The sequence below is a fragment of the Callithrix jacchus genome, chromosome 4 (assembly GCF_049354715.1).
Source record: "Callithrix jacchus isolate 240 chromosome 4, calJac240_pri, whole genome shotgun sequence".
NCBI classification, from domain to species: Eukaryota; Metazoa; Chordata; class Mammalia; order Primates; family Cebidae; genus Callithrix; species Callithrix jacchus.
Window position 1 is genome coordinate 45,215,091 of NC_133505.1, and position 19,039 is coordinate 45,234,129.

The 19,039-nt window shown below is 45.7% G+C and overlaps 1 protein-coding gene and 1 long non-coding RNA gene across 4 annotated transcripts in view; one reads left to right on the forward strand and one right to left on the reverse strand.

Moving 5' to 3' along the window:
* The window catches only part of C4H6orf89 (chromosome 4 C6orf89 homolog), a 44,423-nt gene extending 25,623 nt beyond the window's left edge, over positions 1-18,800 (forward strand). For all 3 annotated transcript variants that reach the window (XM_054253935.2, XM_035295500.3, XM_035295498.3), the window contains 5 exons: positions 3,481-3,632; positions 3,757-3,896; positions 5,649-5,778; positions 8,757-8,880; positions 12,726-18,800. In XM_054253935.2, coding sequence (XP_054109910.1) covers positions 3,481-3,632; positions 3,757-3,896; positions 5,649-5,778; positions 8,757-8,880; positions 12,726-12,820 — 641 coding nt within the window. In that variant the 3' untranslated portion in view covers positions 12,821-18,800. The remainder of the gene's footprint in view (positions 1-3,480; positions 3,633-3,756; positions 3,897-5,648; positions 5,779-8,756; positions 8,881-12,725) is intronic.
* On the reverse strand, positions 2,106-5,775 carry LOC128931759 (uncharacterized). The gene is made up of 3 exons (XR_008480631.2): positions 5,583-5,775; positions 4,984-5,083; positions 2,106-2,243 (listed from the first exon to the last, which is right to left on the reverse strand). It is a non-coding gene; the product is annotated as an uncharacterized LOC128931759 (long non-coding RNA).
* Positions 18,801-19,039: the final 239 nt, after the last annotated feature.

Below are 19,039 nucleotides of genomic sequence, written 5' to 3' on the forward strand. Positions count from 1 at the left end.
GTTTTTTGTAGTGATGGGGCCTTCCTTTGTTGCTCAGGCTGATCTCAAACTCCTGGGCTCAAGCGATCCCACCTGGGCCTCCCAAAGTGTTGGGATTACAGGCATCAGTCACCACCCCTGACTGTTTTATCTTTCTTGTTAAATTTATTGCTAGTTATTATGAATGAGATCATTTTCCATTTCAGTTTTTAACCGATTGTGGTCAGTAGAGTAAGAAAGCTATTGATTTTTACATATCTGAAAATAAGTATTTTGTATTCTGTCGCCTTATTAAATTCTCTTTTTAGTACTAACATTTTTTTTTTACTTGTGTTCTTAGACCTTCAGGGAACACCACCTCCAAGTTTCCCTTTTAGTTTGCTATTCCTACTTTCTTTTTCTTTCTTGATTTCCATTTACTGGGTTTTCTTCTTCTATTTGCTTTTTAAAGGCATCTTCACCTGGAAATCCCAAGGATATCTAAAGCTCATAATAAAATTAATATTAAATAAGTTAGGCTGGGCTGGGCACAGTGACTCATGTCTGTAATCCCAGCACTTTAGGAGGCTGAGGAGGACAGATCACCTGAGGTCAGAAGTGTGAGACCAGCCTGGCCAACATGGTGAAACCCCATCTCCACAAAAAACATAAAAATTAGCCAGGCCTGGTGGCAGGCACCTGTAATCCCAAGCTACTCAGGAGGCTGAGGCACTCCAGCCTGGGTGATAGGAAGACTCTGTCTCAAAAAATAAATAAGTTATAGTTAAAATAATTCTCCTACCTCTTAGGTCAGAGCTGCTCACTGCTAGCTCATGCAGCACCTTCGTACAAATTTGAGGAAGGTGCCCCTTTCTCCTGGTGCATTACTCTCATCTCCTGAGAATATTGTCATAATTAACTGATTCTGTTGGAATATGACACACTACTACAATAAAGTGTCATAATAAATCTGCAGATGATGTTCCCTAGATGAGCACTAATGATATGGGTGATAGCAGAGATCTGCAGGTTTATTATGACACTGACCCAGAGGACAGTGTGGTGCAAACACTCACAGTAGTGCTCCTTGGGGCTGTCAGTTTCATCACCACTGCTTCTAGAATCCATCCCTTTTTCCATTCCCACTGCCTCAATCATTATATTTTACTTCTCATCACAGTGCAACCCCGTTTTCCCTAAAAAAGGGCAAAACCAAAATATAAACAGGTCTTCCTTTTCCCAGCCTCTCTCTTCTAGGGCACGCTAAATCACAACCCAGAATAATCTTCCTAGAACATCAAGAAACCCCTGCTCAGAAGTCTCCAACAGTTCCTGTGTTTGTTCTGAGTAGAATCAGACATGCTTCAAGCCCTGGAAGCCCTCACCACATTTTCCTCTGCAGCCTCTGTTTCCTTACCCAGCCCTACTGCACGCCCAGCATCTCCTGTGTTCTTCCTGCCACACTCTGGCACCTCGGGAACTTCCAATCACCTGTAACTTTCAGTTTGTTCATCCATAGAATGAGAATAGTGGTTCCTCCTCAGTAACTACACGGTGAAAATTAAATGCTATAACATAGGAAAGTGACTAGCACAGGGCAAACACTCAGTGCATTAGCTTTCTTTCCCCTTCCCCTTCCATCACAAGTACTTTGGAAACTGAAATGCTATATAACTGTAACATGTTGTTATGATTATGCTTCATGGTGTGTCCATTACCCAGAGTTTTTGCATATTGCCAAGAATTTATCATGTTTGACCCTGAATAAGAAACATTTGAAACTATTGGAGAAGAAAAAAATGCCACTTTGCAACCTCAGTGTGCCACTGAAACAGGTGGTACTAAAGGGTTTCAGCTGCCCCCTGGAGCACTGTGGGAGGAGAGGTGCCCTTCCAGGGGTGGGGTATAGCAGTAATCCTCTGGCTGATAACCTTCCTGCAGGCTGAGACTGGCTGAGATAGGTAGGTGGCAGTTGCCTCCAGGAAGCAGATACTGTCTGCAAGAGATCGAGGATGCTCAGGAGATGGGCCAAGAACAAACATGGTCCTTCCCTGGCGAGGATTTCCTATGCCCCACTACTACTACCTCGAGGAAAACAAGGATAAAGTGCTTACTGACAACCACAGAAAATGTTTTGTGGTTAAGAGTCAGTTTCCAAGTATGTTTATTGGTTTAAAGAATTGACTTCATTTCAGCCACATTTGGTTGTCTGTTATCATTTGTTCTAGGCTCTCTCCTGATTTGATTTCCACTGGGTTTTAATCAGGACCATATTCTGAAACATTCTGGATTCAAAGCAGAGTTTAAAACAAACATATCTCTCAGAGAACACAGATGAAATTCAAAGTGGAACAGAAAGTAAACAAGAAATAATGGAATAACGTTATAAACAGGATGGCAACAGAGGAAACTGGGGAAAGGCTGTGCAGAGAGAAGAGTCCCTCAAAGAAGGAGCCAAACCAGACAGGCGTGTCAGGGAGCCACTGTCATTCCCATCAGGGTCTGGGTTGGGGGTCTTCCATTTCTGACCAGCATGTGGAGGTGAAAACTATGGCTGGCAGTCTCACCCCTTCCTGAGTTGGGATAGAGGGTCATCTTATAGACAGATGCAATTCACTTTATTCCAAAGATGGCTCCAGAAAAGCCTTGTCTACCCTCTCTATCCCTTCCCTCTTCTGTGCCCTTTTCTCACTCTTCCTTCCCAGAGTTCTGGCTCCTATGTGTACTTGTGAACCAAGGGTCTAGGCACACATCTAGCACATGTGAGAAGTGCATTAGGGCACAGCAGTGATGGTGGGGTCACCTTTCTATTACACCAGCCCCACTGTGCTATAGACATTTTGGCCATATGGGTCATGAGTTAGAAAATGTTGGGAGAACTACATGTTTAGCTCCATATAGCTGAATGTTTTTCCCAGCTGTTATACTTTATTTGTTGATTTGATTTAGGAAATGCATGTACATGTTGAAAGATATTTTCCACAAAGTATAAAACGGTATACAGAGAAGAGTACCCTTCCTTCCTGCCCCTGTCTTCTCTCCCTCCTCAGAGGCTACTTATTTTATATGTACGTTTTCAGCGGTCTCCAGTGCTTACCATTGTTTGTTTTTAAAAATTATTATGGGCTGGATGCAATGGCTTGCGCCTGTAATCCCAGCACTTTGGGAGGCTAAGGTGGGCAGATCACTTGAGCCCAGGAATTCCAGACCAGCCTGGGCAACATGGCGAGACCCCATCTCAACTAAAAATACAAAAATGAGCTAGATGTGGTGGCATGCACCTGTAGTTCCAGCTACTCAGAAGGCTTGTTCAAGAATTCCTTGAACCCAGGAGGCAAGGGTTATAGTGAGCTGGACAGTGCCACTGCACTCCAGCCTGGGTGACAGAGTGAGACTCTGTCTCAAATAAATAAATAAAAATTATGATGATGTCTTTCTTTTCTTGTTTCATTGCTGGAGCTACTTAAGGTATCCGCTGTACTCTTTCAATATCTGCTTTCTCCATGTCTCTTCCTCTCTCAGACGTTGACCCCTGGTGGACAAAGGACTGTGAGCAGAATGAGTCAGAGCCCATTCCTGCCAACTGTACTGGCTGTGCCCAGGAACCTCTGAAGGTGATGCTCCTGGAAGACGCCCCAAGGAAATTTGAGAGGCTCCATCCACTGGTGATCAAGGTGAGCAAGAAGCCTGAGTCTCCCACTGACTGACTGCTCGCTTAAAGGCTAGGTCAAGCGCTAGGAAATTTCTGATAAGTAACTCTGTGTTGTTTTGTTTTGCTTTGTTTCCTGCCTTGCCAAGACGGGACAGCCCTTGTCATCTGAGGAGATTCAGCATTTTTTGTGCCAGTACCCCGAGGTGACAGAAGGCTTCACTGAAGGGTTTTTCACCAAGTGGTGGCGCTGCTTCCCTGAACGGTGGTTCCCATTTCCTTATCCATGGTGAGTATGAAAAGGCCTAAGTGCGGTGGCTCATGCCTGTAATCCCAGTACTTCGGGAGGCCCAGGCAGGCAGATCACTTGAGCCTAGGAGTTGGAGACCAGCCTGGCCAACATGGCAAAACACCGTCTCTACTAAAAATACAAAAAATAGCCAGGTGTGGTGGCACATGCCTGTAATCCCAGCTACTTGGGAGGCTGAGGCATGAGAATCACTTGAACCTGGGAGGCAGAGGTTGCTGTGAGCCGAGATCATGCCATTGCACTCCAGTTTGGGTGACAGAGTAAGACTCTGTCTCAAAAAAAGTGGGGAGGCACTTAGCTTGGGAGTAGAAAAGGGGCAGACCAGTAATACTCACAAAGCAGTAATAGCTATCACTGAGTCGCTACCACGGGCCCAGCACACTACAGGTCCAATGCTGGGATCCCACTGATAAACCAATGATGAGACATAAAGGGGATGGATGAAGAGGTGTGTCAGAAGGAGGGGCGCCACTGGGGTGGGGCCAGCAAGTTTGTCTAATAGAGTCATAATGTATTTCTAAAGTATGTGTTTGGCATTTTATGTAGAATGGGACCTCAGGTGGGGGGCCGACGAGAGAGTACAAATAATAGAAGGAGAACTGCATTTTTTGGCACTTCTTTGTGCCAGGCAGTGTGCCTTGCTACTTAGTGTCTGTGGCTCATTGGAGACACTCATAATAACTCTGGAAAGTGGGAATGATTGTTGTCATTTTTCAGATCAGACAAGTGGGAATTAGTAGCCAGGCATCACTCGTGCCTATAATCCCAACACTTTAGGAGTCTGAGGCGGGTGGATCACTTGGGCCCAGGAGTTCAAGACGAGCCAGGGCAACATAGGGAGACTCTGTCTCTACAAAAAATATCCAGGCTACTTGGGAGGCTGAGGTGGGAGGATGGCTTGAGCCTGGGAGGTTGAAGCTGCAGTGAGCCATGATCATACCACTGCACTCCAGTCTGGGTAACAAAGTGAGATCCTGTCTCAAAACAAAAAAAAAAAAAAAAAAGAAAAGAAAAGAAAAGGAAAAAGAGAAAGAAAAGTGGGAAACAGAGAGGTTAAGTAACTTGCCTAAGGTTACCCAGTGAGGATTAAAACCCAGGTTTGTCCTACTGTTCCTTCTTGTGTCCTGCAGAAGCCATGGTTCATTCCTTGTGGTTAAGGTTGCTGTCTAGTAAGAAAAGAAAGCCAGTTTCCATCTTAGAACCGTTCCAAAGGAATTAAAATGGCTTTTTCAGGCCTTTTGTTAATTTCTTAATGCTTCTATATTTCTTTAAATGTGCCATTTATTTGCGTGCTAGAGTGCCCAGTTGAACAAGCTGAGCAGGCTTTCCCCTGCATCTCCCTCTGCCTCGGAAGAAGGGTCATGTTTTTTGTCCCTTCCTCCTCCTCTCTTCTTTCCTTCCCCTGCCTGGCCTGCTTTTACTTCAATCTCTTCTCCAAGATAGAATGAATAGATTGTTTCTTTCCTTCCTCTATATGTTGTTTTAGCTGCAATTTAGCAACACTCCACCCACATGTTCAAATCATGGCTGTAGAGTTTATGCCTCTGTGTATACATGTTATAGTTCATCGACTCCGTGCAATGATTCTTCAGGGACCTGCTACTTAACATACTGTACTCATATTTTTCCCACTTTACCCACCGCCCACAGTTTCCCCACCCTTACTTGGCGCTCTCTTAGTCATGTGCTGGCTTGACCAGTTTCCGTTTTTTCTGTTTCAAACTGCTACAGGAGGAGACCTCTGAACAGATCACAAATGTTACGTGAGCTTTTTCCTGTTTTCACTCAGCTGCCATTTCCTAAAGATGCCTCTTTAAACAAGTGCTTCCTTCTTCACCCGGAACCTGTTGTGGGGAGTAAGGTAGGAAACTTTGAGAGGACTTGGATCTAGAATTTTCCTTATTTGGGAGCTGGACTGATGTCATAATCAAGGCCTTCCCTGCATATTGGCTTGGAGGGTGAATTGAGGGGACACCCACACTGTCTAGTTCTTCCCTCCTGCTGCTGGCTAGGAGACTTGGAGAGGCCCACCGTGTCATGAAGGTGGGTTTCCAGAAAGTCTAGTTACCTTGCAAATCCACCTTCTGCCCTTAACACCTGAGGCAAGCTACTTTTCTATATTAAAGGAAGAGAAATCTTAAAATTTGAAGGACTTGAGTGTGCAAGTAGCCTGACTTTCCTACCTTAAGTTAGAAAGTAGGCAAGCAGCCATGAATGGTGGTCACTCACATCTGTAATCCAGCACTTTGGGAGGCTGTGGCCAGAGGATTGCTTGAGCCTAGGAGTTTACCAGCCTGGGCAATATAGCAAGACCCTATCTCCATTTTTTTTAAAAAAAAGAAAAGAAGGCTATGAAGGAATAGCATGTAGATGAATAGAATAAGTTCTTCATTTTGTGGATAGGGAAACAGCCCCAGAGACATTAAGTGAGTTGCCCAAGGAAACAACCTTTACCCTCTCACCCCCAGGGTGGTTTTCACCAGAAATAAACAATTAAGAGATTTCTGATAGAGAACTTGAAAGGCAAAAAGTGTGGGAGCCTGGGAATGATTTGATAGGCAGGCAATGCAGCTGGGATAGAAAGCCTGCTCTGCCCCTATCATTTCCCACCTCAGTCTGGGGCCAAGTGCTCAGTGTCAAATTTATGTCTCTGGGGCCAGTGGACTGGGAGAAGCTGTTCTGCATTTGTGTCTGTTTACTTTTCTCTGAATTGCTCCTTTTGTTGAGTCTCATTCCCAAGGAAGGTTTTTGAGCCTGGATTGGTTTGGGAGAATTAAAAGCATGCATTTTCCTTTGTAAAAAAAATTTCCCAAACCGTGGCCCCCTACCAGCTCTGGACTGTGGCTTCCACCTCCTGATACTATTACTTGGCTCCAAATTTGCTGAATTGTGTTAAAGGAATTTAAAAGCCTATGAAAACAATCATTTTGTCTAGAAGAAGTTCTGCCAACCAGCACTGGGGTGGAGATGCTGGGCTCTCGCCTCAGATTTTGAAGAAGTTTATCCTGCTGTCGCCGGCTAGAGTTCCAGGCCCTTGTATGACTTCATCTTCGTAAATATATTTCTGGGCGAGGGCTTTTATCTTTCTCTTGGTTTTACCGCTTGAATACCAAAGTTAATTTCTCCAGCCTGCGCAGTACCAAGGAGCTCAGCCAAAGGAGTAAATACAGAGTTATTCAGATGCTTATCAAAGTCATCCTGTGGTTCTCCAGGATGTTTTGGAAAGGGCAGTGGCCAAACAGGCAAAACTCCTGAGAGCCCAGTTTCTTAGAGAATCTGTTTCCCCACCCTGGCCCAAGCTCTCCTTTATCCCCAGCCTTGTTACTCCACCCTGTTGTCCACATCCCTGGGCCCTGGGCCCTGGGCCCTGGTAAAGTCACGTCTCTGGGGGCCCAGTGTTCAAAGGCAGCCTTGGGACATAAGTGAGGACCTGACTGTTAGGCGGCACTGGGGGAGGAGGTGAGGGGCTCCAAGGCCCACTTCACCCACTCTACGGTGTGGCCTAGGGCTGACCTGTGCCACCGTGTTGTCTGTTTTTTCCATCCTGGGAATGGAGGAACGTGACCCTGCCCACTTCAGGCCTGTGTGAAGAAGGGATCCAGCCACTTGTTTTGGTCTTCTGACATTGTTTTCAAGACTGTAGATGTTAAGGCTTCTGCCAGTATTAGTACCAGTCAACTGCGGGCCAGCCAAAGACACCACGCTTGTCCCTGTCACCACATTAGCAGGTCAAATGGCTCTGGTGTTGCCATGGAAACATCATGGGCAGGACCTGTGGCAGCAGCAGAGAGACCAGGGTTGGTAACAGAGGAAGATGGGGCCAAAGCTCAAGACTCTGGAGGCCCTGAGTGGTGAAGAGAAAACCAAGACGTGGCCCAGGGAGTCAGACTTCTGGCTCCCACTTTATATGGGCATATAAAGGGTTTCTCTGAAGGGCAGGAGATAGGAGGAGCAGACGGGAGAGGAGGGCCCCAGGGTTTCTGTCATCATTAAGGTAAGGAGAAATGTCCTAGCAAGACCCACCTCTCCTGTTATCCCTATTCCCTGCCCTGGTCCCACCCCCATCCCCAGAGTTCACAGCTCCTTCCCTGGCACATAGCAGGTTACACTTAATTCCTGTTGCCAATAGTAGCACGCCCTCAGAAGTGCAGTAGTTACCTGTGCAGGTGCATATGCTGGTTGTCTCCTTAGTTTCCACAGGCAGAGGCCAGTCCTAGTGTCATTAGTTTTTAATGGGTAGTGTGGCATATCTGCTCACCTGTGTCTTGCCAGACAGTGTAAACTTTAACTTGCTGCTGTGCACCTCTTATCAGAGCCCTGGTAGTAAGAAATAATATTCCATGGAAGAGTGCCCAAAGAATATGCCAATTGTCTATCTAAAAAGTTTTCATCAAACCAGAATCTCAGAACGTTGTATGCTTCAACCACCATGTGTTGGTTTCTACTAGAACTACGTTTGTTAAATTGCAATTCGGTATCTTCCTTTGGCTTACTTTGAAGCTATGGCCAAAGATAGTTGCAAATTATGAAGCGCATGCAGGGTCTACTCTGGGGCTCCTGTTGAGGGTGTTGCCCACTCAATCACACAGTGCCTCTTTAGGAGAACCCATAGAAAAGATTTTACTCTGGTTTTAGTGCCAAGAGATGCCATTCTTAGGAAAAAGTAGGTTGTTTTGTCTTTTGGACATAATTGCAAATGTTGTTATTGGTTCCATTTCCTCTTTGCTTAGGGTAGGAAACTCAGAGCCATATGTGAAAGCATTTTTATTTACCAAACCTGCTGCTTTTATTTTGTTTTCTTTGCCTTCCTTTTCCTTTCCTCCTTGTTCTTTCCTCCAGATGCATAAGATGCATGACCTGTTTACCATTGGCAGTGGTGAGGCCATGTTGCAGCTCATCCCTCCCTTCCAGTGCCGAAGACATTGTCAGTCTGTGGCTATGCCGATAGAGCCGGGGGATATCGGTATGTAGGGCCTCAGGAGGGCAGGGTCAGCCATGGATCTTTTCCGTTTTTATATTCAAAAGCTTTTTTAAGAATCATATACTGTCTTCACAAAAGTTCTATTTAGTAGAATCAAAAATAACATTCTCCTATTTACAGGCTCAACATTTATGCTTAGAAATAAAACAACTTAATGAGAAAACATAGCAGAAAGCAATGTCTTGTACATACAACATGCAGAACACATGTGTCTGTTGATCATAGAAACTTCAAATTAGGAAGGACTCTGGAAAATATTTGGACCAATCCCTTGTTTTATAGATGAAAAGGTTGAGACTCAGAGAGGAGAGATGACCACCCCAGGGCTGCACCATCAGTCGAGCAGAGCATCAGGTCTTAAGTGTCTGCTTGAACACAGTCAAGCCAGGAGAGGGGCAATCCAGGAATGTATACCCATTTTGCAAATAAAGCAATACCAAGCAGTATATAAGGGCAGTGGTCGCACAAAGAAATGTTACCTTTTTGGCCACAGCCAAGTCACAGCCTTAAATGGATGACTCACCCTTGACTCTGGCTCAGTGTTTTCCCAAATGTGACTTGTCCCGTGCCTTATATCCCAAAAATCTGTTCCAAAGAAATAGGTTTGAATCAACTGCTGTCAGTAGCAATCAATTTGACAGCAGAGTTTTCTTGGAAGAAGCAAATAAATCTGCGAGTTTCACTATTGACCTCATTTTTCCTGCCTCTCAAAGCTTAGGCAAGACCTGGAATCTCTGGCAGAGCCCAGACTGGTTTTCCAATTGAATTCTTTTAATTGTACCCACTTAGAAGACCCCCAAATCCCTGGAAACCTCACACATCATATGAGGGTAGGAACTGGACTGCAAGTTATGCCAAGTTTTAAATTGTGTAACTTTTATTCAATTTAGAAATGAAAAATAAAAATAATGTACAAATCAGGCATTAACTAATGGAGCACAGCTGGCCTGGCTCTTGGGAAACTTCCTACAAAAAGGAGGATTCTTGTGTGGAAATTGTTCGAAATCTTTTTTCTATAACGGAGTGGCTCTTAGCATAAGGGATGACTATTGCAAAAATCTCTGTGGCATATTTAGGTTTGGAGTGTGTGGCTGTGCTTGAAGAAGTTCCTGTCTTATATTTTACAAATGCCTAACAGTTTAGACAACTACAGAAACACCTTAGTTATCTGAATTCCAGATTTCCGGCTCCCACAAGCAACCAGAATACCAATTACAGAATTAGGGAAAAAGGAAAAAATGTCTGGCAGTGATCAAGGAAGGTTTGAGCATCAAATGCTGGTGCAGAAAGTCCAATTAGTGTGACATCCAGAGCATGCTACCTGCTGTGCTGTGCCTGGCTGGTTTGTTGACTAGAAAGAAAGAACCCCTGTAGTTGACAGTCACATGACAGAACACAGAGAGGGATGGGGACTGAAGGTAAGAAGAAGAGAGCAAGTCTGGGAAAACAAAGGGGGCATGGGGGGAGTGGGGAAGCCACCTAGTGCCTGAAGCAGTGTCAGAAATCAATGTGATGGCTGTGGCTGCCACAGTTAACAATGAGGTCAGGAAAGCAGACCCTGATCAAGAAGAAGAATCATTCAGTATTGTAGGACAGATAGCAGCTCCACTACCTTAAGGACCCTTAAGAATGGCACCACGGCCGGGCGCAGTGGCTCACATCTATAATCCCAGAACTTTGGGAGGCCGAGGCGGGTGGATCACGAGGTCAAGAGATCATGACCATCCTGGTCAACATGGTGAAACCCCGTCTCTACTAAACATACAAAAATTAGCTGGGCATGGTGGCACATGCCTGTAGTCCTAGCTACTCAGGAGGCTGAGGCAGGAGAATTGGTTGAACCCAGGAGGCAGAGGTTGTAGTGAGCTGAGATCGTGCCATTGCACTCCAGCCTGGGTAACAAGAGCAAAACTCCATCTCAAAAACAAAACCAAAAAGAATGGCACCATGACATGCAAGTTCTATGATTTTTGACAAAATGTACATTGTCCTGTGGAGATGAAGGGGAGAGGGGTTCCAGATCAACAGAAAACCTTCGGGGGTCAGATACAACATCTGCAGTCACTATATAGGACATTCGTTGCCCATCATGACCCTTCTGGAGTCACCAAGTAAAAGTTGAATTCTACTCAGTACTCTTCCTTAAAAGATTAGCAGGGCCCAGAGTACTCTAGAATAAATTTCCCATCAAGACATTTTTTTTGTTTGTTTAAAAATTGTATTTTATTATGGTAAAAACACTTTAACGTGAGATCTATCCTCTCAACAAATTTTTAAGTGTACAAGACAGTATTGTTAGGGACCGAGCAGGGTAGCTCATACCTATAATCCAGCATTTTGGAAGGCCAAGGCAGGAGGATTGCTCGAGACCAGTCTGGGCAAGATAGTGAGACCTTGCATCTACCAAATTATAAAATTAGCTGGGCATGGTGGCATGCGCCTGTTGTCCCAGCTGTTCAGGAGGCTGAGTTGGGAGGATCTCTTGAGCCCAGGAATTTGAGGCTGAAGTGAGCTGAAGTGATGACACCACTGTACTCCAGCCTGGGCAATGAAGCGAGACCCTGTCTCTAAAAACAATGAATTAAAATAAATTTTTAAAGTATTGTAAACTAGGCTGGGTGTGGTGGATCACGAGGTCAGGAGATCAAGACTATCTTGGTCAACATGGTGAAACCCCGTCTCTACTAAAATATAAGAAATTACCCAGGCACAGTTGTGTTCGCCTGCAGTCCTAGCTACTTGGGAGGCTGAGGCAAGGGAATCATTTGAATCTGGCAGGTGGAGGTTGCAGTGAGCCAAGATCCTGACATTGCACTCCAGCCTGGTGACAGAGCAAGACTCCGTCTCAAAAAAAAATAAAAGTATTGTAAACTCTAGGCTCAATGATGTTCAGCATCATTGGGGATTATTGAAGGGTTAAAGTTTTTAGGTTTACCTTCATAGCCCACTCAAACAATACGTCAGCGCTTCCTAAACGATTCTTCAGATTACTCATGACCCCACAGGTAGGACCAGAAGTCCCTTGAAAAGACCCTTGGCAAATAGGGCTCTTGAGTCAGTCGACTTTGGGAAATGCCTGTCTTGTTGATGCCTAGTATATTATTAGTGTATCAGAGATGTTGAAAAGCCCTGGAGAAACCTAGTGTTTCTCAGACTTACTTGGCCATGGAACCTGTTTTCTTTGGAATATCTCACAGGACACTACTGTTTGCAGAACCCAATTTGGGCAGTGCTGGTTTAGGTTTAGGTTAATCTGGATGTTCTGTAATGAAACTGTATTATAGGTAAACACCAGAAAATTGGCTAGTAAGTCTTGTGCCCCCTCAGAATCTATTCTGTCTTCTTGCTGTAAAAGCTAAGATTTGATGCTCAACACCAGCCTCATCTAGAGCAGCCTGCCTTTGTAAGCCTGCTAAATTTGATTCACAATTCCCTGGGTGAGGGGTGGTGATAAAGCATCTGAAGAGGACTGATAATAACTAGGAACATTTATGCTAGGAAGTACCAGAAGATTTTCAGAGCACGATTTGTCTTTAATCGAGGCGTGGTGGCCCACGTCTATAATCCCAGTGCTCTGGGAGGATGAGGCAGGAGGATCACTTGAGCCCAGGAGTTTAAGACCAGCCTGGGCAATATAGTGAGACCTCCATTTCTCAAACAACAACAACAACAGCGAAAACCAGAAACTAAATTGAATAGAAAAAGATTTGTCTTTGACTCTGCGGTGTACCCCGAGGGCCGGCTCTGGCAGACCCTCCTTGCTGGTGCCCACAGGTGTGCCTACCCACTGACATTTACATGCTTTCCTGTTGCTATTTCCCTTCAAGGGTATGCCGGTGCCACCCACTGGAAGGTCTACATTATAGCCAGAGGGGTCCAGCCTTTGGTCATCTGCGATGGAACCACTTTGTCAGAATTGTAAGAAACAGAACTGTGCACAGGAACAGCTTCCAGAGCTGAAAACAAGGTTGAAGGGGAAAAATAAAAACAAAAACAATGAAACTGCTTTCCAGGGGCTGGTTACTTAGTTACCTGCCCTTTGCATGCATGTGTGAGCCAGCTGTGATCTGCCAGGCAGGGGCCAGGGCCTAGCCCTCCTGACTCTTCCCACAGATGGCTCAGCAAAGATTGAGCCTGGCCACTTGGCTAGGACACTGCCAGCACCCATCTGAGACTGATCTCTTCCTTGCCTTTGGGCACTACAACCTTGATGCTGCCCCTCAGGCAGGAAACAGGGCTGGTGCCTTCCTTCACCTGCATGGCCAGCTTCCTTCCCTGGCAGCAGAGAGGGCAGCCAGCAGGTTCTGACGTCAGAACATCCTTTACCAGTGGGCCTGCTTGTTCCCATCTTCCTTGCCACATCACCCTGTACTTTTTGGAAAGCCATGGCTGATGGCTGTAGTTTCCCAAGCAAAATGGAATCTAGAACCAGTGGGAAAAGGTCAGATAACTTTGAATTACATCCAGGAAGTGCACTTCTTTCCCATTGTCCATGGCCCTTGGAGTCTCTATGATACCAGGCTGGAGTCTGATTATATAATAATTAGAAATGGTAACTCCCAAAGTAATGCTTTCTTCCATTTCATCGGGTTCTGATACCCGTATCATACTCCCTCCCCTTCTCCCTTGCCTATCTGGATGGTTTCTCGGAAGCTCAGCTCTAGTCCCTCCTGCCTTGGCGGGACCAGAGTCCACTACTGCTGAGGCAGCACTGCTCTTGTCAACTGTGTTGCCTTTACCACATGTCTTCAGAGGGGTATGAGTTAGAGTAGCTGGCCTGGGGAGAGGGTGCCTCCCTTAATTTGATCTTTAGGGTCTGAGTATCTGCAGAAAAGATGTTTTACAGATGTGTCAAGGCTGATGTTGTAATGTGGTTGAGGGAGGAAATCTAGACCCAAAATGTTTGTCAGCTGGGCGTGCAGCTGACTATGTGATCTCTGTCTTAGAATGATTTCTCTCTTTGTGCTGGGAAACAAGGTGAGGTGTTTTTCTTCTTTGTAATAATATAAAGCTGTGTGTTTCTGATTGGATGGTTCACTCTGTGCATTGTTTTCTCCCCAGTGCTTTTGGTGTGTACAATCAGAAGGTGTAAATAATGATGTTCTCCTCTTCCTTTTTTTCCCCTCTCTTTATTATTCCTTTATTGACACCACTGGATACCTGGCCTCATGCCATTGCCAAGATGAAGAAAAGACAAACTCCACTTTGGCCTCTAGTTCTCAACTGCAGAAATCAAAGGGATACAGTAGGTGTCTGGTTAGAATTATAGATCAGAGGCAGACAGTGATGAGTGAAGATGGTTGTGAGGCCCTCCTCATTCCTGGAGGAGCCTGCACCTCTTCCCTCAGGCCCTCTTTCTCTGTGCATCTCATGAACAGCAGTGGGGATCATTATCATAGAGCACTTGAATGGCCTGTTTGTCTGTGGGCTTGCAAAGGACAAGCAGAGTTCACAGAGCTCAGGGTGGAAACATAAGAGCCTCCTCCGCGGGCTTCAGTGAAACTAGAATGAGCTGTACCTGAGGGAATTTTTTCTTAATCAGCCCCTTGTGTGGATGAATACAGGAAAAACAAAACTTTTGTACATATAAAAGTCATGCTGCTATGCAGTTATGATTTAGGAGGTTTTAAGTCAGAGGGATCATCTAGAGGCTGGCTTTGTGCAAGCATTTACAGCCTTCTGCTGCATCCTTACCCTGGCCACACGTGGGGAAGGGCTGTATATAAACAAGTGCTTTAGAGCCCCCTGAGAGTTTTTAAAAATTATACCCGTTAACATAAGAGTTTCTTAGGAACAAAGCAACTATTTTGATGATTGAGATCTCTGCTTTGTTTCTGTGAGTTACTCTGTGTTCCTTTTCCCATTTCACTCCTGCCCTTTTAAACGTCCATAAAATACCCACTTCAGATCAAAACTTTAGAAACTAAGAAACCTTTGCATGTGTTGGTATTCTGAGGCTTTCCCTTGGAAAGTCCCCTAAATCCCATTTTTTTTTTTAGTTCAACAAAAATGATTGTAGCAGAAGATAAGTAGAGACTTTTGTGCATATACTACTCATTTTACTGAAAATCTATTCAGTTCAGACTTGAATGTAAATTTGTATTAGGGGAGACTTCTCCAAAGAGGGTTTTCTAGATACACAGAAGTAGTTCAACTTCTTCTCAAGTTAATTTTGGTAAGCAGAATCTACTACTGGCCAGAGCGATGGGAGTGGCTAGGGGTTGTCAGCCAGTCCCTATCTAATGGCCAAGGCCCTGTGCATCGTGCCACAGGATTCCCCTGCCCTCTAGCTGGAAGCAGCAAAAGTCCCTCTGCATGACCCAGTGTGGGAAAGAGAGTTGTCAGGATGAGAAAGCGGGGTTGCTGGGTGATGATAGGACCACCTGACCAATTCCCCACCTCCACCACCACAGTAAGAGCAAAACCACAGGGCTCCAAAGAGGGGGTGGTTTTATAAGATTTTTGAGCATTTACTAGGAGGTAATGTGGCAGTAACCTCTGCACGTGAGTTCGGTTCACTTTCTTGTAGCCTCCCACCATAGAGATATGTATGCCTAGAAGTCAGCTCTCTGAGGAGACAGGCTACTTTGGCCCTAGTTTGAAGCATTTCTATCCAAATGTCCTGAGCTCTCCAGCAGTCAAGTAGTGAATGGGTACCATACCTATTATTGTTGATGAAAAGTGGCAGAGATTATTATTCTCAATTTTTTTGGGCAGGGGAGAGGGAGTAAAATAATAGTGGTTCAAGCAGGACACGGCGGCTCACACCTGTAATCCCAGCACTTTGGGAGGCTAAGTCAGGCAGATCACTTGAGGTCAGGAGTTCAAGACCTGCCTGGCCAACAGGGGGAAACCCCATGTCTACTAAAATTACAGAAATTAGCCAGTTGTGGTGGAGTCTGTAATCCTAGCTACTCTGGAAGCTGAGGCAGGAAAATTGCTTGAACCTGGGAGGCAGAGATTGCAGCGAGCCGAGATTGTGCCACTGTACTCTAGCCTGGGCAGCAGAGCAAACTCTTTTGTCTCAAAAAAAAAGAGTAGTGGTGCCACATATGGTGGCTCACACCTGAATCCCAATACTTTGGGAGGCTGAGGCAGGCAGATTGCTTGAGCCCAGGAGTTCAAGACCAGCCTGGGTAACATATAGCAAAACCCCATCACTACAAAAAATTTTAAAAATTAGCTAGAACCACACAGGGTTCTAAGTGCTCAGGAGGCTGAGGTGGGAGGATCGCTTGAATCTGAGAGGTGGAAACTGTAGTGAGCCCTGATTGCACCAGTGTACTCCAGCCTGGGTGACAGAATGAGACCCTGTTTCAAAAAATATGTATAATAATAGCGGTTTATGAAAACAGAAATTCACTATTCAATGAAATACAAAACAGTCTATGAAATGCACAGAGGTGAGGGTGGGGCTTATTTTCTGAGAGAAAGGAATAATATTTGTCTGGTGCATTCCAGTTTACAAAGTGCCTGATATACGTGATCTCCTTTAATCTTCACTCAATCCTGTAAAGTAGGTGTTAGATTCCCATTTTACAAGTAAGTAAGTGGAGGCTTAGAGCGGTGAACCGCTGGCAGGTAGGTAGCTGGTTCCATAACATCATTTTCCTGATGCATCACAGCATCGTGCCCAAGGAGAGAGCGGTGGATGTTGTTGACTCAGATGTGCCCCCGTTGGGGTGGGAGAAGTTAGGGATGGGGATCCGTGAGCCAGGAACTCTGCAGGCTTTGTTTTTAAAATCTGTTAGACAGAAGTGGAGGAGGAAAGAATCTAACCATATGACTTTTATAAAAATCCTTTCACGTCTCCCCTCCCCATTTGAAAACTCTTTTTAAGAGTGAATGTAGCTGGACACAACTGTGTCCAGCCATTTTCCTGCCTCCACATTCTTCCAGATGTGTGACAGAGGAGGGACTCTGCCCAATTCCAGTTGTGGGTCCCCTTGGAGTTTACGTCACTTGTTTTTCAGTTCTTGATTTTTCTGTTCCCTTCTACCAAAACCCAGCGTAGGCCTCAGTGTACACTTATTTTAAAACAAAACCTCACATTCCTTAGCTGCAGGTGATGGCCTCAGTCATTTTAATACCATCTGGAATGAGTTTGCTTGTTACCTAGTCACTTGCATAGTAAATGTTCAAACCCCAAAGCAAATGTTTGCATCTCCTTGTCCATAAAGGAGAAAAAGCCAGGTTATAGGAGAAAGAAAGGGAAAGGTGCATGTCTGTTTGCACAGAGAGAGGCAATTTTGTTTACCTTTTGAGAATCGGTTATTAAACAGAAGGGCCTTTTAGGATTTTGAGCTCTCCTAACAATGAAAGAAAAGCTCTTGAGTATACAAGTTCCACACTCATTACCTTTCATTGGTGACCCATCACCCGCTAGAATTTGTTGAAGGAAGGAATGTCAGAGATGTGCTTTAAAATTGTACTTTAGGCTGAAAGTCTCCATATTTGTCTTTTTTTTTTTTTTTTAGAGACAGGGTTTCACCATATTGGCCAGGCTGGTCTAGAACTCCTGACCTTAAGCAGTCCACCCGCCTCGGCCTCCCAAAGTGCTAGGATTACAGGCATGAGCCACCATGCCCGGCCTGTCTCTCCATATTTGGACCTGCAGATGTGTACAGAGCCGATGCATGTCAGAGTCAGGAAGCTGGGAAGCTGGTGAAGGCACTTATGGAGACAGCCCTGTAGCAAATGAAAATTGGGAGCCTCCGGGAATGTGCTGTGTCACCAGAAGCAGACATTTCCCGGTCCTCCCCACCCTCGTCTCCATGTTCCCAGCAGCCTCTTCCAGAAGCATGTCAGGGAGACAGACAGGTGCTCTCCCTCTCGTGCACCACATCCAAGTCCACCCACCATGGACGCAGCGTGACTAAATGCTGGCCTTGAACAGAAGCCCTCCAGCCAGCTTGTCTATTGTCCAGGTCCCTCAGTGTCTCTGGTTTCCCTGCCCTGCATAATTTAAGCATTAGTGCTAAATACATCTGTCATTTTTCACTCCCTGGAGACCGTGAAATGTCCAGACTTTTTTCACACTAGTGGAGGGAAGGAATGTTACACAACTAAGTGGAGGCTGGGAACTATCAGGACTTGATAGGGCAGAGAGCCTTCGGCCTCTGCCTAGTGTGTCTGTCTGGCAGGAAGCAGCTATCAGTCCAAGAATGAGCCACGGCGGCAAGCAGTGTGTGGAAAAGGGAACCCAGCTAAGTTCTGAGTTTCAGACAGAAACTGGAGAGTTGGGATATCTGCTCTGTGCCAGGTTTCATTGACACCATCGCTCCCCATAGCAGCTCTTTGGGGGTAGCGGGGTCACCTGTGTAGCCGCCCTTACTCACAGTAGCATCCTATTCATACCGCAGCCGCTCGGCACTGTAGACCCTTCCAGGAAGGTGCCAGGAGCCAGTAGACACAGGGCATTCCCAGAGAACCCCATCTTATCACAGACAGCCTTCCCTCCATACTTCTTTCCACAGTTTTACCCTCAGAAAAATGCTGTCTGCAGTCTTCCCTTCCTTCCCTTCCTTCACATGCTACCCCGCACCCCCACCACCATGGAAGGGTCAGTAACCAATGCCGAGGGTGGGGGATGGAGGAGGCGCAGGCAAGCCAGGTACTCAATGCAGTGCTCCCCGCTATCATCAGGGACAGGATGTAGGGTCAGCTGCAGCTCCTCTTCAGGGAGCAGGGTGTGGTGGGCCTGGATGGTCCCAGGGAGCAGAAGGAGTCAGGCAGCTGTCCCAGCCACAGGGGCTCCAAATGGCTTAGCTGTTATCATGCATTCAAGTGCAGGATACTGCAAACTGGTAAAGACTTCCACCATGTACAGAATGTATGTAAATTAAAGTTCTATGTAATGAAAGTTTTTCCTTCTTGCAATTAAAAGTGTCGGTTGATAAGAACTTTCCTCTTGTTGGTGTCATTCTTTAATTTCCAGTTTTCTCTAGGTTCCTTTTCTCCCATGACATGAGGAACTTCTGGCCACACCCTGCTGGTGAGGCAGGCCTGTGGGGCTCCCCCGTGCCCGCCTGGCCTTGGTCTTTAACATTCACACCTAGCGTGCGGTCCTTGCATTCACAGCCTCCTCTTTCTCCCCACCCCAGACCTTGCCCACAGCAGCTCATCTGCTGTTCCCATTAAT